Raw genomic sequence first — 27,271 nt, 5'->3', positions numbered from 1 at the left:
ATATATATATATATATATATATATATATATGAACACTCAGTGCTCATCAAAACAATTGCCCTCCTGGGGCGCCTGGGTGGCTCAGTCGGTTAAGCGGCCGACTTCGGCTCAGGTCACGATCTCACGGTCTGTGAGTTTGAGCCCCGCGTCGGGCTCTGTGCTGACGGCTCAGAGCCTGGAGCCTGTTTCAGATTCTGTGTCTCCCTCTCTCTGACCCTCCCCTGTTCATGCTCTGTCTCTCCCTGTCTCAAAAATAAATAAAATGTTAAAATAAAAATTAAAAAAAAAAACAAAAAAAACCAAGTGCCCTCCTTAATGCCCATCACCCATTGAGCCAATCTCCCACCCACTTCCCTCCATCAACTTTCAGTTTGTTTTCTATCATTGAAGAGTCTCTTGTGGTTTTCAAAAATGAACTACTGGGACCTCATCAAAATAAGGAGCTTCTGCACAGCAAAGGAAAAAATCAGCAAAACTAAAAGGCAGTCGACAGAATGGGAGAAGATATTTGCAAATGACGTATCAGATAAAGGGTTAGTATCCAGAATCTATAAAGAACTTCTCAAACTCAACACCCAAAACACAAATAATCCAGTGAAGAAATGGGCAAAAGACATGAATAGACACTTCTCCAAAGAAGACATCCAGATGGCCAACCGACACATGAAAACATGCTCAACATCACTCATCATCAGGGAAATCCAAATCAAAACCACAATGAGATACCACCTTACACCTGTCAGAATGGCTCACATTAACAACTCAGGCAACAACAGATGTTGGCAAGGATGCAGAGAAAGAGGATCTCTTTTGCATTGTTGGGGGCAGTGCAAGCTGGTGCAGCCACTCTGGAAAACAGTATGGAGGTGCCTCAAAAAACTAAAAATAGAACTACCCTACGACCCAGCAATTGCACCACTAAGCATTTATCCATGGGATACAGGCGTGCTGTTTCGAAGGGACACATGCACGCCCATGTTTATAGCAGCACTATCAACAACAGCCACAGTATGGAAACCACCCAAATGTCCATGGATGGATGAATGGATAAAGAAGATGTGGTGTATGTATACAATGGAGTATTACTCAGCAATCAAAAAGAATCAAAAGAAATCTTGCCATTTGCAACTACGTGGATGGAACTGGAGGGTATTATGCTAAGTGAAATTAGTCAGTCAGAGAAAGACAAAAATCATATGACTTCACTCATATGAGGACTTGAAGAGACAAAACAGATGAACATAAGGGAAGGGACACAATAATAATATAAAAATAGGGAGGGGGACAAAACAGAAGAGACTCATAAATATGGAGAACAAACAGAGGTTTGCTGAAGGGGTTGTGGGAGGGGGGGATGAACTAAATGGGTCAGGGGCACTAAGGAATCTACTCCTGAAATCATTGTTGCACTATATGCTAACTAATTTGGATGTAAATTTTAAAAAATAAAAATAAAATCAAATAAATAAAAATAAATAAATAAAATAGTATTAAAAAAAAAGAGTCTCTTGTGGTTTTGTTTCCCTCTCTTCTCTTTTTTCCTCCTCTTCCCATATGTTCATCTGCTTTGTTTCTTAAATTCCACATATAAGTGTAATCATATTGTATTTGTCTTTCTCTGATTGAGTTATTTCACTTAGCATAATACATTCTAGCTTCATCCACATCTATGTACATATATATGTGTGTATATGTATGTATGTATATGTGTGTGTGTGTGTGTGTATATATATATATATATATATATATATATATATATATATATATATAGTATGATGTCCTTTTCCTGAAATTTACAAATAGGCCAAACTAAACTGCATGTTGTTTAGAAGTGCACACACAAACACACACACAATAACACTACTGGGAAAATAAAAGGAAGGGAAAGATAATGCAAAAGCAAAATCACAGGTTATTGGTGGGGCTGTGGGGGGGCAGGGGATGAAACAGGGTAGGAGCATGGAGTAAGATGTGTTATTGCAAGTGCTTAAGTTTGGTAGCACATTCATAATTGTACAATTAAAAAAATAGAAGATATGTGGATGCAGAAGTGTGTAAGGCATTGTCAGGACCATGAGTAGAATGGAGATACTAGGGCAAATAATTTCTATATGGTGTTATGGGTAGATATTATTGGAAAATGAACTGGATCTGTATATGGTAGGACTTTTCCCCCTATCTCTTAATTTTTATTTATCTTTAATTTTTAAATTTCAGCATAGTTAACATACTATGTTACATGAGGTTCAGGTGTACAACATAGTGATTCAACTTCTCAATATATTGTGCTATGCTTACCTCAAGTATATCGTCATCTGTCACTGAATATGGTAGGACTTTGAACCAGGGAATTGCATACTGCAAATTGTGTTTATTTTTCATTTTAGTTTTTGGTTTTGCATGTTGATATATTTTTATTCTTTAGAATAATTGGGGAGTGTGTTTATGATTATTTAAATACCATGATTAATAAAAGCCATAAATTTGTCTTAGTGCCTTTGAGGTTCATTCCAGTTGTGTGATATGTATATATGTATGTATGTATGCATGCATGTATGTATTTATTAATTTTTTTATTTAAGTATAACCAACACACAATGTTACATTAGATTTAGGTGTACAACATAGTGATTCAACTTTTCTATCTGTTATGCTATGCTCCCCTCAAGTGTAGATACCATCTGTCACCATACAAAGCTATTACAATATTATTGACTATATCCCCTATGCTATGTCTTTTATTCCTGTGACTTATTCATTCTATAACAAGAAGCCTGTGTCTCCCACTCCCCTTCACCCTTTTTGTCCATCTCCCCACCCACCTTCCCTCTGGCAACCATCAGTTTGCTCTCTGTATTTATAGGCCTGATTCTGCTTTTTGTTGTAAGTTGTTTTAATTTAATTTTATAAATATGTATTGAGACTTACTATTGGTAATCTAATTACGTATAAAATGACTAACACTGGTTTGGGATTATGGAATTAGGAATGGAGAGGAGTGGCAACAAGATATATTGCCAAAGACTAACAGGATAGGATTAAGTGGCCTATTGGATATGGAAGGTAAAAAGTAGGGAGGAGTCAGAGTTGACCCTGGAGTTTCATCTGGCTGAGTGGTGGAGTTAAAAAAACAAAACAGAAACAGGGAAGATGACACAGGATATTGTGAGTTCAATACAGGAAGTCACTGTAAGATGTTTCATTAGGCTTTGAGATGCCTTTGATATACCTGGTTTTCCATGGGGAGCAGTTGTCAGGGGCTTCAGTCTGCTATAAAAGGGGAATGAAAATTTCCCCCATAGATAAATGAACTTTTGATTAGTTCTTCATTTTGTGTTTATGTCTTTTAGCTAAACTACACATCCAATTTCCAAAGCCACACCCTGGTCAAGAAGTGAGGATGTCTTCAAAACAATTTCAGAAATATATACAGTTGGTTGTATCTGAACTCAGGGGCAATGAAGATCATGTTCTGGAAACTGTTGTGGAGTTTCTGATGAATACTTTAGAAAGGAGCCCTACTGAGAACCTGAGGAATTGTGCCAGGTGGAAGTGGCTATACCGAATCCAACATGCTGCAGAGACAAGTGGGGTATCTTTGGAGCCAGTGTACACCGAGACCTTTAAGGCCCTCACCCAGGTATGTTTTTCTAAAGTGAAATATAAGAGGAAAAATTTCCTCCTAGTATGTGATGTTCAATGGTTGCAAAGGGGGAGCACACTAAATTCTCTTGAAAAATTACTGAGTACTGCTATAGATGTTTTGTTCATTCCAAAACATTACAGTGACCCAAAGCCTAGGAAAGACACAACTGGAATGATTGCAGGTTGGGAAGGTAGCAGTAGAGAGGAAAGGTATAAGAGACAGAATTGTGTCTTGGGATTCCTAATTTCATTTGTGCTGAGAGTCAATAAGCTTAGAGAAGACAATAGGCTAATATTGAAAAATACCAGTAAGGAGATGGTACAGGCAGTTCAAGCTACATTTCCCTTGAAAAATGTTTTAGGAGTCAGTTTAAAAAGGAACTATTTAGGGTCGTCTGGGTGGCTCAGTCAGTTGAGCATCCAACTCCTGATTTTGGCTTAGGTCATGATCCCAAGGTCATGGGATCGGACCCTGTGTGGGGTTCTCGCTGAGTATGGAGCCTGGTTAAGACTCTCTCTTTCTCGCTCTCCCTCTGCCCCTCTCTCCTGCTTGCACACACTGTCTCTCTCTTCCTCTAAAATGAAAAAAATTTTAAAGGAACAATTTAAGGGGCACCTAGTTGGCTCAGTCAGTTAAATGTCTGACTCTTGGTTTCCACTCAGGTCATGATCTCATGGTTCATCAAATCGAACCCCATGTTGGACTCTGTGCTGACAGCATGGAGCCTGCTTAGGACTCTCTCTCCTCTCTCTCTGCCCCTCCCCCCACTTGCTGACTCTCTTTCTGTCTCAAAATAAACATTAAAATTTTTAAAAGAAACTATTTAAATCATAAGGTCATTAGGAAGTAGGATCCAATATCACACAATATTTCATTGCACTGCCTAGAAACAAGCTGATACTATTATAGAATCATGTCACTTAAAACACATGACTCTGATGGACCACTGCCCACAGCTTTGCCACCCCCTCAGGCACTCCCAGCTTGCTGCCCCTCCCGGACAGAAACAGCCAGCATGGCTGCGATAGATAGATAGATATAGATATAGATATATAGATATATAGACATATAGAGATAGATAGATAGATAGATAGATAGATAGATAGATAGATAGATATCACAGATTCCACTAGTCCAGGGAACTTGGAGCCATTCAGCTCAATTAAATAGCAACACTTAATTAATGGATTCATCAACTGAATGGCTGAATTTTCCAATGTACTTTGAAATGGTGTGACCAGGAGCAGAAGACCAACCTAGAAAAACAAGTATTACTCCAACTTGCTTCAGAGGTCTGTGGTACCCTAAGAGAAATCTTACTACATTTGCTAGTTACTCTATAGATCTTTTATGTAGAAAAGGAAGAATAAAGGCAAAAGAAAAAAAATACAGGAAAAGTAAACCTAGTGCTTGCTTCAGCAGCACATACACTAAAATTGGAACAATACAGAGAAGATTAGCATGGCCCCTGCTCAAGGATGTCATGCTAATTTGTGAAGCATTCAATATTTTTCCAAAAATGAAAAGAAAAAAAAAAGCAAACCCAAATATATAGAAAGGGAAGGCAAAAATCAAGGAAAACATTTGTAATGTCCCCAAATTATGGACATGCTCAATAATGTGTCAACACAATATTGTTAATAACACAATAATATTTTAGGTACAGAGAATTTTCTGTTATTTTAGTTAGAAATAGTAGTTGCATAAACTCTGAAATCTGAGACCCCAAGAAATTTTTTCCTGGCATAAATCAAATATCATAGCCAAACTATGTTAAGAATTCCCTGAGAGCATTTTTTCCTACATTCACTTCAGAGTAGATGGTGAAAATGTACTCAAGAAATATGAGTTAAATGAAGCCATATTCTTGCCCTGGCCCTCTAAGATAAATACTTTTAACTGAAGCTGAGACGATATGACTATAGTTCAAAGGGATCCAAGTTTTAAACCTCTAAATTTGAGAAGACTTTAGAGATTTTTTTTTAGTCTAGTTGACATAAAGTAAATCCAGTCCATTCATTAAAACTCAGATTTGGGGGGCATTTGGGTGGCTCAGTTGGTTAGGCGTCCAACTTTTGATTTTAGCTCAGGTCATGATCTCACAGTTGTAGAATCTAGCCCCTCATCAGGCTCCACACTCACTGCGGAGATTCTCTCTCTCTCTCTTTTTCTCTCTCTCTCTCTCCCTCTCTCTCTCTCTCTCTTTCTGTCTCTCTCAAATAAAAAACAAAACCAAAAACTCAGGTTTAGGAGACAGCTGTGGTGTCAGCCTTTTCCCCACTGCCCATGAATGGTAATTATTGTGGTCAGATGCACAAACTGGCTAATGATGGGAGACATGATTAAGAGAATAACTCTTAATCACCAAATACATCATCAGAAACATTTTGACATAGGATGCTGAATCCCATGGAAATAAGAAGATCAGTGCTCACATTTCCCTCTTAGAAGAAAACAGACTACTGCCTGATAGAGGGAATGTTCTATTGAGGAACGTAGCTTCTACTTTAGATGATGCTCCATTTGTACTGAACAGGGTACTCTACAGGGACATGAAGGGAATCAGGTAAGAATTTCTTGAAGAGGTTGGTTTTACACTTCTAAAAAAAATAGTTCCCTTTCTGAAATACTAGTATAGAAATCCCAGTTAGCTTCCCAAGAGAGAAAGACCTCAGGCCACCAATGCTTCTGGAGTGGGAGGTGATGGGTTTCCAGTCTTAAATAATTTCACCTGGTCAATTCTAGAACTGACTCCTAGGCAGTGATTTGCCATGTTGGAACTCTGCCTCACAACATCAGCTCAATTATTTCTGCCTGCTTTATAAGTTATGTCTCCAGCATCCTGTTCATATATGTTTTCTCTGGTATGAGCTAAGCTTGTTTTTTAATCTTTTTCTAAAGTCAGACTCTCCAAACTAGTAATTTCATGAGTCCACTTCTCTGACATATAATGACAATAACTATGAATGGAGAATTGATCTAATTTCCTGCACGGTTTCATCTAAAGCCTTCTCCCGTGCCTTTCTACCACCTTCTAATTCCTATTCCTCAGCTTTACAGTAGTGGATGAAGGGAAGCCAATACATGTCCCCCAGGTTCAGCACCATGGGAACGTCTTCTTCTGGAACAATTCCATCAAGAAGAGTGATCAAAATGGTTCATTCCTGGCTCTGCCTCTTCAGGATGCATATATGAGGGTCTTTGGGGTCATGGCTGTTGACACCCTAAGAGATCCCCAAAAAATAAACATCTTTGTGCCTCATGAGATCAGATTCTATCAGGTAAGTCATGGAGGAATTCTTCAAGAGCAATGGTAAGATGGCCTCTCCTTCTATACTTTTTAAAAAGTAAAACCTAAAACCAGATGAAAATAGATAGTGTCATCATACTTGTTACTGTTTACTGTGTATGTCTAACAGTCTTTGGAGAGGTTCTCCATTACACATAGAAGGACTCTCAGCCTCATCTATGCTTTAGCTTCTGGGAAGATTGTTAATATGTGCCCTATTGCATTAATTATAGGAACAGCATTTTATGCTGTAACACTGAAATCCAACCATTAGACTACTAACTAAGACCCACAAAGTAGGAATGAATCTTTAGAAGGGAGATATTTATGTTTTATTAGTAGGGGGAACCTAGAAATCTTTTACTCTTTCCACAAATGCATTCCCATGACTCTTGATTTCAGTGTCATGATTTTTAAGGATGAAGAATGTAGGAAGAAACCTAAATGTTTCTTGAGTATTCATGTTTTCAAATTAGATCACAAAAAAGATGGCCACTTAAAATTTTTTTCAATGTTTATTTACTTTTGAGAGTATGAGCAGGGAAGGGTCAGAGAGATGGGGAGACACAGAATCCGAAGCAGGCTCCAGGCTCTGAGCTGTCAGCACAGAGCCCGACATGGGTCTTGAATCTATGAACCAGGAGATCATGACCTGAGCTAAAGTTGGATGCTTAACCGACTGAGCCACCCAGGTGCTCCAAAAGATAAGCACTTTTAAGACTATAACTGGATCATTTATTTCTACAAGCATTTTAATTTGATTTTATGAATAGTAATTGCAATGAAGAAAGATTGAAAGCCTTTATGGAGGCGATGGACTGGGATGTAGCAACAATCAGGAACTTGCTATGCCTTTACCACGTATTCCCCTCTAAGTGTCTGGCTCTTTATGTTTATTTACCACAATTTAAAAATTTTCTCTTCTCAGGGCACCTGGGTGACTCAGTCAGGTAGATTAAACTCTTGATTTCAGCTCAGGTCATGATCTCACAGTTTGTGAGTTTGAGCCCCTCATTGGGCTCTGTGCTTGGGAATCTCTCTCCCTCTCTCTTTGCCTCTCCCACTCTCTCTATCTCTCTCTCAAAATAAATAAACTTAAAAAAATTTTTTCTCTTCCCATTTATTGGATGTATAACTGAGGAAAGTGGTGGAATCTTTTCCTCTGGACATTTTAAAAAAATGTTTATTTAGTTATTTTGAGGGAGAGAGAGCCCAATGTGGGGCTCAAACTCACAAACTGTGAGATCATGACCTGAGCCGAAATCAAGAGCTGGACCCTTAACTGACTGAGTCACCTAGGTGCCCCTGGACATCTTCTTAATAATGTGATTCACTCTTATCTGATATAAGAATGATAGAAAGATATCAAGAAGAAAATGGAGGAGAATGGAGTTAACAGTAGGTGAATTATATATAATCTTATTAGAGACGATGTCAAAATGAACTTTATTTTTTATTTTTTTAAGTTTATTTATTTTGAGAGAGAGAGAAAGCATGCTCAAGTGGGGAAAGGGCAGAGAGAGAGAGAGAAAGAGAGAGAGAGAGAGAGAGAGAGAGAGAATCCCAAGCAGACCCTCTGCTGTCAGCACAGAGCCTGACATGGGGCTCAAACCCTCGAACCATGAGATCATGACCTGAGCTGAAGTTGGACACTTACCAACCCAGATGCCCCTGAATATGAACTTTAAATAGATTCTCCAGGACCTAGAGGTAAAGTGTCCTGAGTTACCCTTAGATGCCTGGGGTTGTATTATAAAATTCATATAGTCTTGAAGAATTTGTGGTTCCTAGAGTCTCTTGACAACAAGACAACAGATGCGTTCTAAGGACTTCATCCCCCTTTTCTGTGTAACAGCCTCTCTCAATGCCTATAAGAAGACTGTGTTATCTAGCATGTTGCAGGCCTTGGACCAGAGTACAACCTGTACTGATCTGATGACAAAAAGGACAGAAAGATCCAGAAATTGAAATTGCATCATATCAGGGCAGCTCCTACCCATCTGCCCAAGGCTGTCATTAGCTCCTGGCTTTTAAATATTTTTTCTCATTTCAAACTTTATCTTGTTCTTCTGACTCTATTCTCTGATAGCACATATCACAAATTTCAGTGGATGATTATCAGGAAACATAATAAAGTTATGCGGATCTTGTAGTAGATATCTCCTTACATCTTTGATTTCTTGAGATCTTTTTTTTCATAGTAGAATCTGGAACACTGCCTTTTGAGAACTGATGAATACTTTGTCTGAAGTAGGTCATCATTAATTTAAAAAGATAATCCGGGGCACCTGAATGGCTCAGTGGTTGAGCATCAGACTTCAGCTCAGGGATCGTGAGTTTGAGCCCCACATCGGGATCGCTGCTGTCAGCACACAGCGTGCTTCAGATCCTCTGTCCCCCTCTCTCTGCCCCTCCCCCACTTGTGCTTTCTCTGAAAAATAAACATTAAAAAAAGATAAGCCAATTGGTGCATTATTCTGCTATTTTAAAAAGAAAAGACAGTTGGGGTGCCAGGGTGACTCAGTCAGTTAAGTGTCCGACTTTGGCTCAGGTCATGATCTCACAGCTTGTGGGTTCAAGTCTCATGTTGGGCTCTGTGCTGACAGCTCAGAGTCTGGAGCTGCTTAGGATTCTGTGTCTCCCTGTTTCTGCTTCTTCCCTGCTCACACTCTTTCTCTCTTCTCTCTCAAAAATAAACATTAAAAACAATTTTTTCAAAAGACAATTAAAATTTTCTGTCTCTACAGGGTGTTGCCAATGTCTTTAGCACTGCCTATCACTACGTCCACAGCAGGGAGCACATCCTGCATGTTGTGATCACTGGCATCGCCTGGCTCTGTGAGATCACATCTGACATCACCACCATCACTACATACTTCATCGAGCCTGGCCCAAAGCAGGTAGGCAAGGTGGGGCAATGTTAGACCTCTAACAGAGTTTCTAGATAGTATTGTCTTGCTAATATGCTAAAAGTATATTTAGTTAGCTATTAGGCCAACTGGGGACGTACTTCCCATGATCCCAACTTAAGATCCTTGGTTATGAGTGGCAAAAGTCCATCTCAAACTGCCTTAGGCAAAAAAGGGAATTGATTGACTTGTGTGATCAAAATGAAGAATGGACAGGAGTCAGGCTGGCTTCCAGGATGACCAGAAAGAACCAGGAATTCGATATCGTCAGCACTCTCTCATGTTCTTTCTCTCTGAAAGTCTCATGTATGCTTCCCTCTACACTTTAGCTTGGTCCTTCCAGCTTAAGATAGGCTTTCTCCATAGGGCAAGCCAGATGCTTAGTAACTAAAAAAGAATCCTCTTGTTTCAATTTGGAAAACCCAAGAGAGCATTTTTAGTCTATCCTGAGACATGGCCCCCATCCGGGGGTGGGGCTGGCGGAGTTTACAGTAACTGGCAGCCCCCACCAGAATCGTATGGGTGAAATAGGAAGGAATGAGGCACTACTCTTTTGGAAAGACATGATTACATCACACCAGTTAAAGAAAAAAGGCCCATCTATAATGTAATGAGTTTTTGCTGAATGTTTGTTGTGCTTCTTTACACTCCCCCCCACCAAGTTTTTATTTAAATTTCAGCTAGTTAATGTACAGTGAAATATTAGTTTCAGGTGTAGAATTTAGTGATTCATCACTTACGTACAGCACCTGGTGCTCATCACAACCAGTGCCCTCCTTAATCTCCATCACCTATGTAACCGATCCCCCCCACCTTCATCCACCTCCTCTCCAGTAACCATCAGTTTGTTCTCTATAGTTAAGAGTCTGTTTCTTGGTTTGCCTCTCTCTCCTTTTTTTTTTTTTTTTACACTTAATTTTAATGTTAAGATTTTGCATGTAGTGAGAATGGGTGGAAAGGTGTCTGTCTTCCTTTTAAGAAAGGGGTGCCTGGAGAGCTCAGTCGATTAAGCATCTGACTCTTGGTTTTGGTCATAATCTTGCAGTTCATGGGATCGAGCCCCATGTCGGGTTCTACATTGACAGCATGGAGCCTGCTTGGGATTCCCTCTCTCTCTCTCTCTCTCTCTCTCTCTCTCTGGCCCTCTCCTGCTCTCTCCTTCTCAATAAATAAATAAACATTAAAAAAGAAAAAAAAAGGGTGCTTGGGTAGCTTGGTCAGTTAAGCATCTGGCTCTTGGTTTTGGCTCGGGTCATGATCTCAAAATTCATGAGTTTTCAGAGCCCTGCATTGGGCTCTGCTCTGGGTGTGGAGCCTGCTTGGGATTCTCTCTCTGCCCCTCCTGCTCTCTCTGTCTCTCTCAAAATAAATCAATAAACAAACAAACAAACAAACAAACAAACAAAAAAAGGCTAAAAAATCCTGCGTGGTGCCTGATCAGGTGATAGCATCACCTTGGTGGTCTCTCAGTCCCTCGGCTAGCCCCCCACATGTGTCTCTCCCCTTCTCTCCAGGCTTCTTCTTTCTTCTCTCAGTGGCTGGACCAAGCTGATGAGGTCTTGGCCAAAGAGCGGAATCACAGAGCTCTCTGATGGAGTGAACAGACTGAGGAGGTGGAGAACCCTAGTCCTGGGTGCTGCTCCCGGGGGTGGGGTAGGAATGGGAACCTCCAAGTACCCTCAGAAGGGGGGTGGACAACTCAGTGGGGGGTGAGGTGGGTGAGGACCATTTGGTGTGGGGGACAGACCACCAGGTCTGATGGGCCACAGTCATAGTGTGGGATCTGGGGAAGATTTGACTTGGCCAGTGTCCACACCTAAGAAGACCCCTGTTTGGGCCTTAAGGGAAATGATATCTAGGGCACTGTGAAGAAAGTTAAAATCACCCACAGCAGTCAACAAAAAGTGTGTCTTCAGGGGCATGTAGTTTTCACAATCACAATGCTGTGGACAAGATCACAAGGGTCACTGTCCATCTAAGTCATGTTATGGAGTGAAAAAGATCATCCCCAGAATGAGGAGGAGGACCACTCAGCAGCCCAGGGTCTGGGTGAGGTCACAGCTGGGCAGAGACCAGTGCACCTGTCCAAGGGTGTAGTCAGGGGTTTGTCCTAAGTGGAAGATAGGTGAGGTTTTGGTGTTAAAAATGGCTGTGGGTGGCAGTAGGGATACCTTTTTCCAAGCACTTAATTCTACTAACTTCCTAAACCTCCTCCTTCCTCATCTGCAGCTTCTCCAGTCTATTCTGCTCTCTTCTCCAGCCTGCTCTGCTTCAAAAAGTAGACAGTATCAATAGGCTCCTTGGCTTCTGTTTAGGTTTGTCCGATGAGACATACCAATAGGAGATGCAGGACACACGGAGAGTGAGGCTGGGGTAATTTGCTTCTGGCAGTCTCTCTGCCAGGTTGCTGTAGATTGGCTGTACTCTTCTACTAAAGGCCACTACACCTTCAGTCAGATGACTCTCTCCATACAGCTGTCCTCTCCAGGTTCTAGTAGTCACTTTCTTCCCTTGCCTCTTCAGGCTAAGTGTGGTAACAACTCCCTATTGTTACTAGGCCTGGGATTCTATATACTACCCAGGCCTTTACAAATAGTCCCTGATTGGGGCTCCTGGGTGGCTCAGTCAGTGGAGCATTTGGTCCTTGATTTCTTGATTTTGGCTCAGGTCATGATCTCAGGGTCGTGGGATGGAGCCCTGGGTTGGGCTCTGAGCTGAGCTTGGAGCCTGCTTAGGATTCTCTCTCTCTCCCTCTGCCCCTTCCCCACTCACTCCCTCTCTCTCTCTCTTTCTAAAATATATATAATTTCTTCCAAAAAACTCTAAGAAAAATCCCCCAATTTTTTAAGTTGACCAAATGATTTTAATTTTCATTCGGAGAAAGAATAAATAAGTGCATGAGCATTGCTAAGAAAATGCAGGATGAGAGGGAATTTACCATCTTTGGGGAAGAATGGCTAACCCTACACCAAAGGCTGAAACAATTAAAATGAGGCTGATACATTGATGGCATAATAATGTGCAACTTCCTTGCACCAAAATTATAGACAAAATAAGTTGCTTTAGGCGAATTGGGGGAAATTGCCACATATTTAACAAAGGGTTAACACTGCTCTACACAAATCAGTAAGATTTTTTTAAAAATCCGAAAGAAAAAAAGCAAAAGACAAGTCTACTAAAAAAAATTTAAAAAAAAAACATGCTCAATAAACATACGGAAAAATGTTACCTAATAAATTGAAACATATTTTTTAACTATAACTTAAAATGCCTGTTAGACATCTAAGTGGAGATATTAAAAAGACAGTTGAATATATGAGCTAGTATTGGGGGAAAAAATCCAGTCTAGCAAATAAATGGTACTGAAAACTATGAGACTGGGTTATACCACATCATTAATGCATTTCATGCTACCAAATTGTACACCTTTGAATGGTTAAAGTAATAATATTATGCTATGTATATTTTACCATAATAACCTAAAACAAAACAAAAACCATGAAACTAGAGGGAGTGACCAAGAGAATGAGTGAGGATAGAAAAAAAAGTCTGAGGTCCAAGCCCTGAGGTACTCCCAAGTGTTTGGAATCATTGTGGCTCAAAATTATATTGACTTTGACCTATCATATGAAAACCATTTTATGTCCTGACCCCTTACAGACACACACACATACACACACACTTAAGACTGAAGTTTCACAAAACAATACCTACTTTTACTATGTGATGTTTTCTGCTATTTTCTGTATATTTCATTCTTTCTTTAAAAAATGTTTTTCACAAGAAAAACAAAGCAGAGGAGGGTAAATACTAAATGATGTGTAATATATAAGGTGAGAATGAACAGATGCTATTATTCCCACCTTCCAGAAGTTCATGTTAGCCCACTTCTGTTTTCCAAAGGCCCTCAGTAGTATCTGTTTTTGCTAACTGAAAGAAATCCGAAGAGGATTTTGCTTTTATGAAAAAAGATAAAAAGTGAAAATAGCATTCGGTGTTTGTTTGGCAGTTAGCCCCCAGAGCAGCAAGGGTGTCCCCACCAAGACCTCCTTCCCCCCAGCTGCACTCAGCAAAACCACCACATCTTTGAATTGTGTCTGTGAGCATCTGTGCTTTATCTCAATTTATTTTGTGCATCCGTTAGCAAGGTGTATTCTAAGGTATCAGAAAAGCCTAAGAATCGTTATTTCAGGGGTCTGGGAATGCTCAAAAATTTTTCTGTATGATTTAATAGTAATTGCTTCTTCACATTATGCCAGTCCAACTTATGAAAGGTTTCATAGGAATGCTCTACTTTCATATAGTGGGGCAAAGCTGTATTGGAAAGGTAAGGGGGGAAATAACAAGCCAGTAGCAGAAGAAAGAAAATGGGGGAAAATATCGTTGCAGCTCTTTCTCTAAACCGTTTCCTAGAAATTTTTAACTATGGTAGTTATCTCACTACTGAATAATTACTGAGGCACTTGCTGAATTTATAGTTTCTTGCTCCAAGTAAAATTAAATGAAAAGCTTGTTTTTAGGCATATTATTTTACCAACCCCTTATTTTCTATAGTATGCTTCCAGTCTTTTTTTTTTTACCATAAAATCTTTTTCTTCATTAATTTTATTTTTTATTTTTTAAAATTTACATCCAAATTAGTTAGCATATAGTGCAACAATGATTTCAGGAGTAGATTCCTTAGTGCCCCTTACCCATTTAGTTCATCCCCCCCTCCCACAACCCCTCCAGCAACCCTCTGTTTGTTCTCCATATTTATGAGTCTCTTCTGTTTTGTCCCCCTCCCTATTTTTATATTATTATTGTGTCCCTTCCCTTATGTTCATCTGTTTTGTCTCTTAAAGTCCTCATATGAGTGAAGTCATATGATTTTTGTCTTTCTCTGACTGACTAATTTCACTTAGCATAATACCCTCCAGTTCCATCCACGTAGTTGCAAATGGCAAGATTTCTTTTGATTCTTTTTGATTGCTGAGTAATACTCCATTGTATACATACACCACATCTTCTTTATCCATTCATCCATCCATGGACATTTGGGTGGTTTCCATACTGTGGCTGTTGTTGATAGTGCTGCTATAAACATGGGCGTGCATGTGTCCCTTCGAAACAGCACGCCTGTATCCCATGGATAAATGCTTAGTGGTGCAATTGCTGGGTCGTAGGGTAGTTCTATTTTTAGTTTTTTGAGGCACCTCCATACTGTTTTCCAGAGTGGCTGCACCAGCTTGCACTGCCCCCAACAATGCAAAAGAGATCCTCTTTCTCTGCATCCTTGCCAACATCTGTTGTTGCCTGAGTTGTTAATGTGAGCCATTCTGACAGGTGTAAGGTGGTATCTCATTGTGGTTTTGATTTGGATTTCCCTGATGATGAGTGATGTTGAGCATGTTTTCATGTGTCGGTTGGCCATCTGGATGTCTTCTTTGGAGAAGTGTCTATTCATGTCTTTTGCCCATTTCTTCACTGGATTATTTGTGTTTTGGGTGTTGAGTTTGAGAAGTTCTTTATAGATTCTGGATACTAACCCTTTATCTGATACGTCATTTGCAAATATCTTCTCCCATTCTGCTGATTGCCTTTTAGTTTTGCTGATTGTTTCCCTTGCTGTGCAGAAGCTTTTTGTTTTGATGAGGTCCCAGTAGTTCATTTTTGCTTTTGTTTCCCTCACCTCTGGAGACGTGTTGAGTAAGAAGTTGGTGCGGCCAAAATCAAACAGGTTTTTGCCTGCTTTCTCCTTGAGAATTTTGATGGCTTCCTGTCTTATATTGAGGTCTTTCATTCATTTTGAGTTTATTTTTGTGTATGGTGTAAGAAAGTGGTCCAGGTTCATTCTTCTACATGTCACTGTCGAGTTTTCCCAGCACCACTTGCTGAAGAGACTGTCTTTATTCCATTGGATATTCTTTCCTGCTTTTCAAAGATTAGTTGGTGATACGTTTGTGGGTCCATTTCTGGGTTTTCTATTCTGTTCCATTGATCTGAGCGTCTGTTCTTGTGCCAGTACCATACTGTCTTGATGGTTACAGCTTTGTAGTATAGCTTGAAGACTGGGATTATGATGTCTCCTGCTTTGGTTTTCTTTTTCAAGATTACTTTGGCTATTCGGGGTCTTTTCTTGTTCCATACAAATTTTAGGATTATTTGTTGTAGCTCTGTGAAGAATGCTGGTGTTATTTTGATAGGGATTGCATTGAATATGTACATTGCTTTGGGTAGTGTCGACATTTTAACAATATTTGTTCTTCCTATCTAGGAGCATGGAATCTTTTTCCCTTTTTTTGTGTCTTCTTCAATTTCTTTCATAAGCTTTCTATAGTTTTCAGCCTACAGATTTTTCACCTCTTTGGTTAGATTTATTCCTAGGTATTTTATGGTTTTTTGTGCATTTTTTTAAATTTTTTTTTAACATTTACTCATTTTTGAGAGACAGAGACAGAGCACAAGTGGGGGAAGGGCAGAGAGAGACGGAGACACAGAATCTGAAGCAGCTGACAGCACAGAGCCCAACGTGGGACTCAAACCCACGAACTATGAGAACTATGAGATCATGACCTGAGCCTAAGTCAGACATTTAACTGACTGAGCCACCCAGGCACCCCAGTATGGTTCCAATCTTAACAGAAGTGGCCAAATTGACACAATTTTGAGGGGAGAGGTGGGAACAGGAGAGGAATTGTTTAGTTTGGGCTAAAGATTTAAACCTAGAAACACAGACACAGTGAGATTCTAACCATGGAATTAGATGGATTCAAACCATGGAAGAAATATATTAGGAAAAGCTAGATGCTCTATTGCCAGCATCAGAGAATCTTTACAGTTTGCTAAACATTCTACTGAAAACATTTTTCATCTAAAGGGTTTGGGAAAACACTTGAGGTCATGGCAAGTAAACATTCCACACCGCAAAACAGTTGTTCTTCTCCCAGGCACCATTCGTCATGCTGCCCCTATTGATCCTATTATCAAGGTTCCCTCTTAATCAAAGAACTTTTTATTTATTTTTAAATGTTTATTTATCTTTGAGAGGGTGTGAGTGGGGGAGGTGCAGAGAGAAAGGGGGACAGATGATCTGAAGCAGGCTCCACGCTGACAGCAGAAAGCCCCACGTGGAGCTCGAACTCATGGGTGAGATCTTACCTGAATGGAAGTCTGACGCTCAACCAACTGAGCTACCCACGTGCTCCAATCAAAGAACTTTTTTTTTTAATGTTTATTTATTTTTGAGAGACAGAGAGAGACAGAGTGTGAGTGGAGGAGGGACAGAGAGAGAGAGAAAGACACAGAATCCAAAGCAGGCTCCAGGCTCTGAGCTATCAGCACAGAGCCCGACGTGGGGATCGAACTCACAAGCCGTGAGATCATGACCTGAGCCGAAATCAGAGTCTTAACTGACTGAGTCACCCAGGCACCCCTCAAAGAACTTTTTAAAGGCAGACATAAAAACCCCTTTTTACTTCTTCCAATTGAATTAGTCTTTTCTATAGTCATATATTATACAGTCATAAGATATATCCTGCATATTTTACAAGATATGTTAATATTACTTTCTTATAAGTAAATCAGTCTCCACCAAAAAATAAATGAATAAATAAAAAGTTGGTCAAGACTCAGTCCAAACTCTTCAAATTGTATACACTAAATATGTGCAGTTTTTTGTATATCAATGATACCTCAATAAAACTGGTTTTAAAAGGCATTAAGGGGTGCCTGGGTGGCTCAGTCAGTTGAGCATCTGACTCTTGATTTCAGCTCAGGTCATGATCCTAGGTTCGTGGGATTGAGCCCCATCCAGGCTCTGCACTAAGCATGGAAACTGCTTAAGATTCTCTTTCTCTCCCTCTCTCTCTCTCTCTCTCTCTCAAATAATAAAATAAAATAAAGGCATTAAAACATTTTCACAGCCCATAGGTAGGTTATGGCCTACAGCTTGAAAACCTCTTAGAGGTGAGGAAGACAAAGAAGCAGCAAGAAATATGAGTGATTTGTAGGAATACTAGAGAGAGTGTTGTCCCAAAAGCCAAGTGAAGAAAGTATGTCAAGAAGGGAGTTGTTCATTCTTTCTCATTGCCAAGTAGTATTCTATTGTGTATATAAACCACAATTTCTTTAACCATTCATCAGTTGATGGACATTTAGGCTCTTTCCATAATTTGGCTATTGTTGAAAGTGCTGCTATAAACATTGGGGTACAAGTGCCCCTATGCATCAACACTCCTGTATCCCTTGGGTAAATTCCTAGCAGTGCTATTGCTGGGTCATAGGGTAGATCTATTTTTAATTTTTTGAGCAACCTCCACACTGTTTTCCAGAGAGGCTGCACCAGTTTGCATTCCCACAAACAGTGCAAGAGGGTTCCTGTTCCTCCACATCGTCTCCAGCATCTATGGTCTCCGGATTTGTTCATTTTAGCCACTCTGACTGGTGTGAGGTGGTATCTGAGTGTGGTTTTGATTTGTATTTCCCTGAAGAGGAGCGACATTGAGCATCTTTTCATGTGCCTGTTGGCCATCTGGATGTCTTCTTTAGAGAAGTGTCTATTCTTGTTTTCTGCCTATTTCTTCACTGGATTATTTGGTTTTTGGGTGTGGAGTTTGGTGAGTTCTTTATAGGTTTTGGATACTAGCCTTTTGTCTGATATGTCATTTGCAAATATCTTTTCCCATTCCGTTGGTTGCCTTTCAGTTTTGTTGATTGTTTCCTTTGCAGTGCAGAAGCTCTTTATCTTCATGAGGTCTCAATAGTTCATTTTTGCTTTTAATTCCCTTTTCTTTGGAGATGTGTCAAGTAAGAAATTGCTGCGGCTGAGGTCAGAGAGGTTTTTTCCTGCTTTCTCCTCTAGGGTTTTGATGGTTTTCTGTCTCACATTCAGGTCCTTTATCTATTTTGAGTTTATTTTTGTGAGTGGTATAAGAAAGTGGTCTAGTTTCATTCTTCTGCATGTTGCTGTCCAGGTCTCTCAGCACCGTTTGTTAAAGAGACTGTCTTTTTTCCATTGGATATTCTTTCCTGCTTTGTCAAAGATTAGTTGGCCATACTTTTGTGGGTCCAATTCTGGAGTCTCCATTCTATTCCATTGGTCTGTGTGTCTGTTTTTGTGCCGATACCATGCTGTCTTGATGATTACAGCTTTGTAGTAGAGGCTAAAGTCCGGGATTGTATGCCTACTGCTTTGGTCTTCTTCTTCAATATTACTTTGGCTATTCAGGATCTTTTGTGGTTACATACAAATTTTAGGATTCCTTGTTCTAACTTCAAGAAGAATGTGGTGCAATTTTGATTGAGATTGCACTGAATGTGTAGATAGCTTTGGGTAGTATTGACATTTTAACAATATTTATTCTTCCAACCCATGAGCATGGAATGTTTTTCCATTTCTTTATATCTCCTTCAATTTCCTTAACTTTCTATAAACTTTCTATAGTTTTCTATAACTTTCTATAAACAGTTTCCATAAACTTTCTATAGTTTTCAGTATACAGATCTTTTAAATCTTTGGTTAGGTTTATTCCTAGGTATTTTATGTTACTTGGCAATGAGAAAGAATGAAATATGGCCTTTTGTAGCAATGTGGATGGAACTGGAGAGTGTTATGCTAAGTGAAATAAGTCATACAGAGAAAGACAGATCCCATATGTTTTCACTCTTATGTGGATCCTGAGAAACTTAACAGAAGACCATGGGGGAGGGGAAGGAAAAAAAAATTTAGAGAGGGAGGGAGCCAAACCATAAGAGATTCTTAAAAACTGAGAATAAACTGAGGGTTGATGGGGGGTGGAGGGAGGGGGAAGTGGGTGACGGGCATTGAGGAGGGCACCTGTTGGGATGAGCACTGGATGTTTTATGGAAAGCAATTTGACAATAAATTTCATTTAAAAAAAAGAAATAAAGGAACTAAAATACTTATAAAAAATAAACATTAATAAAAATTTTAAAAATACAGCCCATCTTTTTAAAAAATAAATAAATAAAAATTAAAAAAGAAAAAGAAAAAGAAGGGAGTTGTTCACGGAGTCAAGTGCTGCTATAGAGAAAGATGATGATTGGGGGTAGATCAGTGGATAATACAATGACAGAGCCACTAGTAACCTTGACCAGAACAGTTTTTGTTGAAGTTTTGGTGAAGACAAAGACCTCAATGGAGAATATTTTTTATTGTCTTATTTTCTTTGGACTTTTCTATATTTTCCAAATGTTCTACAATGCAATTTGAACATCAAAAAAAATAATAATAATATAAACACACAGTTTTATCACAATTGTAAAAAATAAGCTTGTTTATTTAAAAGAATGTCGTAATTTGAAATTTTTCTCTTGTGAGCACCTCATTCTCTTTTTTAAAAATGTTTATTTTTGGGGCGCCTGGGTGGCTCAGTTGGTTGGGCGTCCAACTTCGGCTCAGGTCATGATCTCGCGGTCCGTGAGTTTGAGCCCCGTGTCAGGCTCTGTGCTGACAGCTCAGAGCCTGGAACCTGTTTCGGATTCTGTGTCTCCCTCTCTCTCTGACCTTCCCCCATTCATGCTCTGTCTCTCTCTGTCTCAACAATGAATAAACGTTAAAAAAAAATTAAAAAAATAAAAATAAAAATGTTTATTTTTGAGAGAGAGAGAGAACACACACCCATGAGCAGGGGGTGAGAATGGGGATCAGGGTGTGGGGGAGGGGCAGAGAGAAAGGAAGAGAGAATCCCAAGCAGACTCCACACTGTCAGCTCAGAGGCCAATGCAGGGCTCAGTCCCCCAAACCCAAGACCATGACCTGAGCCAATGTCAAGAGTCAGACACTTAACCGACTGAGCCACCCAGGTGCCCCATGAATACCTCATTCTTAATAGTACTAAGTAAAATGTCCTGATACTTCAAGCTAGACATCATCTAAACTTTCCTAAAATTTTTCCTCTATTTTTCTGTTCCCCAAACTTCTCTAAAGGGAAAGTAAGGTTTAATTATTTCTCTCTGTGTTGAAATCTCTTCCTGTTTTCAAGGATTCAGACTATGTTTTACGCAATATGATGGTTACAAGGCACCTGGGTCTAACAAAAATCCACAGGAATCCCCCTATCATCTTCAGGAAGACATGCATCTTCAGGTATGAGAAGCATTTTCATGTTTGTTTTGCTCGACTGCCAAAACACATTCCCCTACTGTGATAGTAGATCTGAGAGACACAGCTTTTGTCCATTATTAGTATACTTAAATCTTACCCTGATAGGTTTTAAAGAAAAATTCCTGTTTGCGTGGGACATGTTAACTCCTTTCCCCTTCAAGTACTTTTTAAAACAGATTTCATTGGTATTTTATATTAAAATTGCATGTTTTAAAGCATGATAGTGTTTTATTTTTCTGTGATGTTTTTTCAAACATGGAATTCAACAAAAATCCACCATGATTGTGAAAAATACATCCATGTCACTTACCAGAGCTCATCATGTTAATGTTAGCTAGCCTGTGGACGTGTATTTTTTATTTGAAGAAAACAGGCCAGGCAAAGGTGGGGAGGAAGCAGAGAACATTGTCTTTAATAAGTACTCAGTTCTGGGTTACTTTGCATGCCTTTCATCTGTGGGATGCCAGGAACACAAACCGGACAGATGCAAAACTGATCTCAACCTGGGACGCACCTATCGCAAAAGGGACTGACTGCTTGTTAGAGGTCAGTGTGGTTGAGTAGGCAGTAATCTATCCCAGTCCGGTAGGCTAATTTGACATTCAAGTACATGTGTTAATTAAATTTTAGTTTGGCCACGGGGCGCCTGGGTGGCTCAGTCGGTTAAGCGTCCGACTTCGGCTCAGGTCACGATCTCTCGCGGTCCGTGAGTTCGAGCCCCGCGTCGGGCTCTGGGCTGATGGCTCAAAGCCTGGAGCCTGCTTCCGATTCTGTGTCTCCCTCTCTCTCTGCCCCTCCCCCGTTCATGCTCTGTCTCAAAAATAAATAAACGTTAAAAAAAATTTAAAAAAAATAAATTTTAGTTTGGCCTCATATCTGAATGTTCATTCAGTTTCAACCTCTTTTCCACAGTTATTCCTTGTGCTGGTCGAATTTTATGAGAGTCCTGCACACCCAGACTCAATCTGGACTCCTGTGTGTAACTTACAACAGGTGCCTCTTGAGGAACTTTGTTGACCAATCAGCTTTATCTTTATGCCTGGAAAGTTTCGCATGATGCTTCATGACTGTGGTTATCATAAAGACACAAAGTGGTGGCTCAGCAGCAGGAAGGAATGGGAACAGCAAAAAAAAAAAAAAAAAAAAAAAAAGACATAAAGGACATAATCTTCCCTGGCATTATAGGATTGGTATTTTGAGTCATAAATGTGCTTTTTGAGGCTAGGCAAAGCACCAACATTTTTACAAATACCTCAAAAGAATGACATCTGAATGTCAACATAGACTGGAAAGGGGGAAAGAGATGTGTTTATACCTCACTAGAGAGAGAAACCACTACTACATTTCAATGAAAATCTCAGGTCCCTCCAGGGAGCAGTGCTGCTGAGGCCCTACCCAGATCCCTAAAATACATTCTGCTAGGGGCTGCACACTGTAGCTTCCTCTGGAGCAGTGCCCTTGAGTGATGGGAGCCCCTTACCTGGCTGTGCATCACAGTTAGGTAAACACTCGTCTTACAACACACACCCAAAGATGCATGGTGGAGCCAATGACTGATAAAAGACCTCTCCAAGGTGGGGCAGATTCTTGGCACCATTTGCCTTCCAGAGCTCCCCTTAGGATGAGGCTGAGGCTAGCCTTCACATTCTTTTTAAAATTTTTATAAGTTTACTTATTTTTGAGAGAGAGAGAGCAAGCAGGGGAGGGGCAGAGAGAGAGGGAGACACAGAATCTGAAGGAGGCTCCAGGCTCCGAGCCCAATGCAGGGCTTGAACTCACATTGAATCCACAAGCAGTAAGATCATGACGCCCAAAGTCGGATGCTTAACCAACTGAGTCACCCAAGCGGCCCTAGCCTTCACATTCTTAATTAGCTTCTTCTTCCCTCTTATGCTTTCCTCAGACCCTTACAGGTTTCTGTGGAAAGCACTCCCTCTATAAATCCTTTGCAGAAGCATTCATGTCTCAGGCTCTGCTTCTAGGGAACCTGACCTAACATACTCATCAGTTCCTTCAGGCATTCAACTGGTACTTCTTGGACAATATGTAAACAAAAACCAAATACCTTCAGACAAGTAGAAGTATAGCAAAAGACAATAAAACAGAGTAGCAGATGGACAGCAACCTGGGCGCTGCTACTTTATTTAGATTGCTTGGTCAGAGAAGGCTTCTAATGAGTGAGCTGAGAGAGAGACCTCTGTGAAAGAAAGGGGGGAGCGGTCCAGGCAGATGAAACAAGGGCTGGTGTGGCTGGAGCATCGCTGGCACAAAAGAGCGATTCAGTATGTTTGGGTGGAATGTTACGAGACTGCTGATGTCTTATATCCTTATGCTTATTTGGTTTTGGTTTCAGAGACTTCCTCTTTAAGTGTACAGACACTTCAGAAGTCATTTTGGCCTCTGTCTGTGGAGAGAACCACATAGTAATTCCACTCCGTGAGAGAACGGGAAAGGCCTTAGGAGTTCTTGATGTTAACATTGGCAGGAATAAGATGCTACTGTATCGAGAATTTAAAGATCTGCAGAAAATGATAAAGGTGGTCCAAGCTGCCTGCTACGAAATATTGGGAGAAATATCTGGAGAAATAAAGAAAAACTATATCCTAGGTATTGTGAACGTAAATGTTCTGGATTCATGGGTTTAATAAATTTGGGGGAATCATAGATTGCAATGAAGGATGCACTTTCTAAAAGGAATTGTTACAATATACAGCATAAAAGGAATTCCCTCATGCAGTCTTGGGCTGATGAGTGTGGTCTATAAATTAGAGGAAAGGGTATTAAGTCTCATTTTCTTGGCTAGAATCATATGGTTTAGAACTGGAAGGACTCACAAAGGCAATATAGAACTAGCATTTATTAAATGCCTCGTCATGTATCAAGCACTTTAAATATGTAATTTCAATTAGTCCTTACCCTAACTCTGTGAGGTGAATGGTAATACCTCATTTCACAGGTGAGGAAAGTGAAGCTCAGAGAAACTAAACAACTCACACCAAATCACACAGTTAGCAAGTGATGAAACCTGGATTTGCACCCCAGTCTGGTGCTCTTTCCACTAGATTACACAGTATTCATTTGCTGGGACAAGTGAATCTTATCTTGTTTTACAGATAAAGAAGCTAAAAACCATCAGAGTTAAGGTCCAATAGGAGCTTAGTGGCAGAACCCAAGACTAGACCCCAGTGCTTGTGATTCCACATCCAATAGGCTGCTCTTAGTACAAAATCAGTTTGGCCATAAGGGAAGGAAGAAGGAAACATGGAGACCTTTGGCTATCTAGAATGGAGTAAATAGAGTAACACTACATGGGATTAATCTGAGAGGTTTCTTGCCACCAGGTAGGGTGGAGTAAGTAGAAAAAAGAAGAAAATTTATGTTTTTTGAGCATCCACTATGTACTTACCACTAAGTACTTTTACTTATATCATCTTATTCAATTCCCAGACCACCAGGGAAGTAGGGATCAGCCTATGCTCACAGAAAGGAAAAGGAGGTTCAGAGAGACAAACCTAAGAGTGGGTATTCAACCTGAGGTCCAACTCCAAAACTTGAGTTTTTACCTTTCCTCAAAGCCTCTTCCTGTGAGCGTCACCAGTGTAATTCCATTTCTGCATATTAATTTCATGACTAGAGAAATGAAGATTGTTTAAAAGCATAGGATATGGCTGTCTTTTTCCTGGAAAAAAAAGGTTACTGTATTATGTTCAGAATGCTATGAAAAACCAATATATGTACTGAAAAACAGTGTGAGATGTTACTGTGTTGTTTCAGAGATTGAAAATGTAGGTGAAGTCCAGCGGGCAGGAATTCTCTTTTTCCGAATCATGCTGCAAGAGCTGCAGGAAAGCCTCCAACTGCTTACCTCCTTAGACTTTGTATCACTGTTACTCTATGACTATCATCCTTCGGTAGAGCCCACATACCTGCCAGACACCAAGTCCCAGGAGGTGGAGGCCAACACAAAACTAGTACATGACATCCTGTTAGCGGTTATCTTGTTCATTCATCCAGAGCTGGAATTATCAAGTGACTTCGGAAATTGGGACAAGTGTAAAATGGTAAGTTTTTTTTTTTTTAAACATTCTTTTTGTTGAAGAATAACCCACACAAGTTTAGGTATACAAATCATAATTGCACAAATCCTAAGAGTAAAAATGCAAGATTTTTTTACACAATAAACATTTGTAACCAGCATCTAGCTCAAGAAACATTAATGGCACCCCCCAAAGCCTTTCTTTGTACCCTCTCCTATCACTTACCCCCCCCCCCACACACACGCACATTTTCTCACTCACCCCAAGAGTGACCAGAATCCTGACTCCTAACACTGTAGATTGGTTTTGCCTGTTTTAAAATTTACATTAATGGGGGCTCCTGGGTGGCTCAGTCAGTCGAGCATCTGACGACTTCAGCTCAGGTCATGATCTCACGGCTCGTGGATTTGAGCCTTGCATCTGGCTCTGTGCTGACAGCTTAGAGCCTGGAGCCTGCTTCGGATTCTGTGTCTCTCTCTGCCCCTCCCCCGCTCACACTCTGGGTGTGTCTCTCTCCCAAAAATAAACATTAAATTTTTTTTTTTAATTTACAGAAATGGAATTATGTAAACTCATGAATTGGATACTCCCACTTGCTGATGCTCCCATAACTTTTATTCTTTTGTTCACAGTATGTTAACAGACACTTTGTCGCGAACATTTGTGCCTTTGATCCAACTGCTAGGCATGTGGAAGTTAATTTAAAGCTCATTGGTGAATATATCAGAGGTAAATTTACACTTCATTGTGTTCGAAATCTAACAGCAATAAAACATAGTTACAATTCAAATATTCAGACATTTTTATCACAATAAAGCAAGTGCCTCATAAGTTCAATTTTTAGGAAAAATAGTTCTGATAGTAATCCTCTACAGGGAGGAACACTATAATCGAGTGCATTACCCAAAGTCACTGTCTATGCCACACGTTCGAGAATTCAGAATCATGTTCATCTCCCACTTTATTGACTACATATGTATTATTTACTAAAAAACAATAGAGGATATGGGCTGCAGTGAGGAAAAGAAACAAGTACATTAAGGAAAAAGGCTATTACTATCTTTGGGTTTCAATGAAGAACCAAAGAAAATGATAGATCATGAGACTTTATACGCGAGTAATGTAGACTTTTTGGAGAAGCAGAATCACCAGAAATCAGAGTAGGGGAGCTCCCAGGTTGGAAAAGGTGATGAGCTCTTTGGCCACAGAGAACTGACCACATATAAGAGTAAATATCCAGAGTGAAATAGGTGAAGGGATTTTCTTTATTTCAAATTTGTACTGAAATTCTAGTTAGTTCACATATTTAGTAAAATTGGTTTCAGGTGTAGAAGTTAGTGATTCATCACTTACCTATCACATCCAGTGCTCCTCACAAGTGCCCTCCTTAATACCCATTAGGTGAAGGGGTTAAGAGTACACTTATGATGAGCGCTGAGGAGTGTATAAAATTGTGGAATCACTCTATGGTGCACTTGAAACTAATACAACACCATATGTTAGCTACACTGGAATTAAAATTTTAAAAAAGAAATATCTATACATATATAGGCATACATTCTTCCATGGGTGTATGTTATCCCACCAGAGACCTCAGGCCATTTGTGCAAATGTACCAGTTAGGAAGAAATTTAAAGTTTGTATCTATTTTGTTACTGATGAAAAACTAACCATCAGTTGGGAAAATGGCTCTGTAGAAGTTTTTTACTAAATCTGTCCCTTTCCTCCCCTTCCACCTTTCCAACTCTCTGTAGAGACTCTGGACTAAGTCAGAAGAGTTTCTAGACTTTTGTGATGTGCATATTATGCCAAGAGGCTGAGAACCAGAGAAAGTCTGAGAAGAGGAAGGCAACCACACTCCTCAGGGTGTCTCTGGCAGTGGAAGCATGTAGCAGTGAGCCAGGGCAGATAGATGAAGGGGAGAGATCGAATCGCCTAGGAAAGCAAGATACTCTCAGAAGTTTGGGAATGCTAGAGAACAGGAGAGAACACGACATTCAAATAAAAGTTAAGATTAGAATTTCTGGGGTGCCTGTGTGGCTCAGTCAGTTAAGCATCTGTAAGCATCTGACTCTTGATCTGGGCTCAGGTCATGATCTCATGGGTTTGTGAGTCTGAGCCCTGCATCAAGCTCTGGGCTGAAGGTGTGGAGCCTGCTCGGGATCCTCTCTCCCTCTCCCTCTCTCTCTGCCCTTCCCCCCCCCTCTCTCTCAGAATAAATAAATCAACTTAAAAAAATAAAGATTAGAATGTGTATTTGGAATGGCTTCTCCTGTAGCCTCA

The 27,271-nt window shown here is 40.0% G+C and overlaps 1 protein-coding gene and 1 non-coding gene across 38 annotated transcripts in view; both read left to right on the top strand.

The window, feature by feature from the left end:
* EFCAB5 (EF-hand calcium binding domain 5) overlaps positions 1-27,271 on the top strand; it is a 191,027-nt gene that overhangs the window by 152,308 nt on the left and 11,448 nt on the right. For 28 of the 37 annotated variants that reach the window (XM_053211625.1, XM_053211613.1, XM_053211610.1 and 25 more), the window contains 8 exons: positions 3,351-3,640; positions 6,043-6,212; positions 6,699-6,927; positions 9,683-9,835; positions 20,830-20,933; positions 23,305-23,558; positions 24,726-25,012; positions 25,621-25,717. In XM_053211625.1, the coding sequence (XP_053067600.1) occupies positions 3,351-3,640; positions 6,043-6,212; positions 6,699-6,927; positions 9,683-9,835; positions 20,830-20,933; positions 23,305-23,558; positions 24,726-25,012; positions 25,621-25,717 (1,584 nt within the window). Of the gene's footprint in view, positions 1-3,350; positions 3,641-6,042; positions 6,213-6,698; positions 6,928-9,682; positions 9,836-11,358; positions 11,458-20,829; positions 20,934-21,418; positions 21,531-21,863; positions 23,272-23,304; positions 23,559-24,725; positions 25,013-25,620; positions 25,718-26,742; positions 27,166-27,271 lie in introns of those variants that run through there. The other 9 variants (XM_053211620.1, XM_053211622.1, XM_053211617.1 and 6 more) reach the window with 8 other exon arrangements.
* Positions 5,053-5,159, top strand: LOC113592754 (U6 spliceosomal RNA). Its single transcript, XR_003412714.1, has one exon. It is a non-coding gene; the product is annotated as a U6 spliceosomal RNA (small nuclear RNA).

Source organism: Acinonyx jubatus, chromosome E1, assembly GCF_027475565.1.
Source record: "Acinonyx jubatus isolate Ajub_Pintada_27869175 chromosome E1, VMU_Ajub_asm_v1.0, whole genome shotgun sequence".
Taxonomy (NCBI): Eukaryota; Metazoa; Chordata; class Mammalia; order Carnivora; family Felidae; genus Acinonyx; species Acinonyx jubatus.
This window is presented reverse-complemented; position numbering and strand designations above follow the sequence as displayed.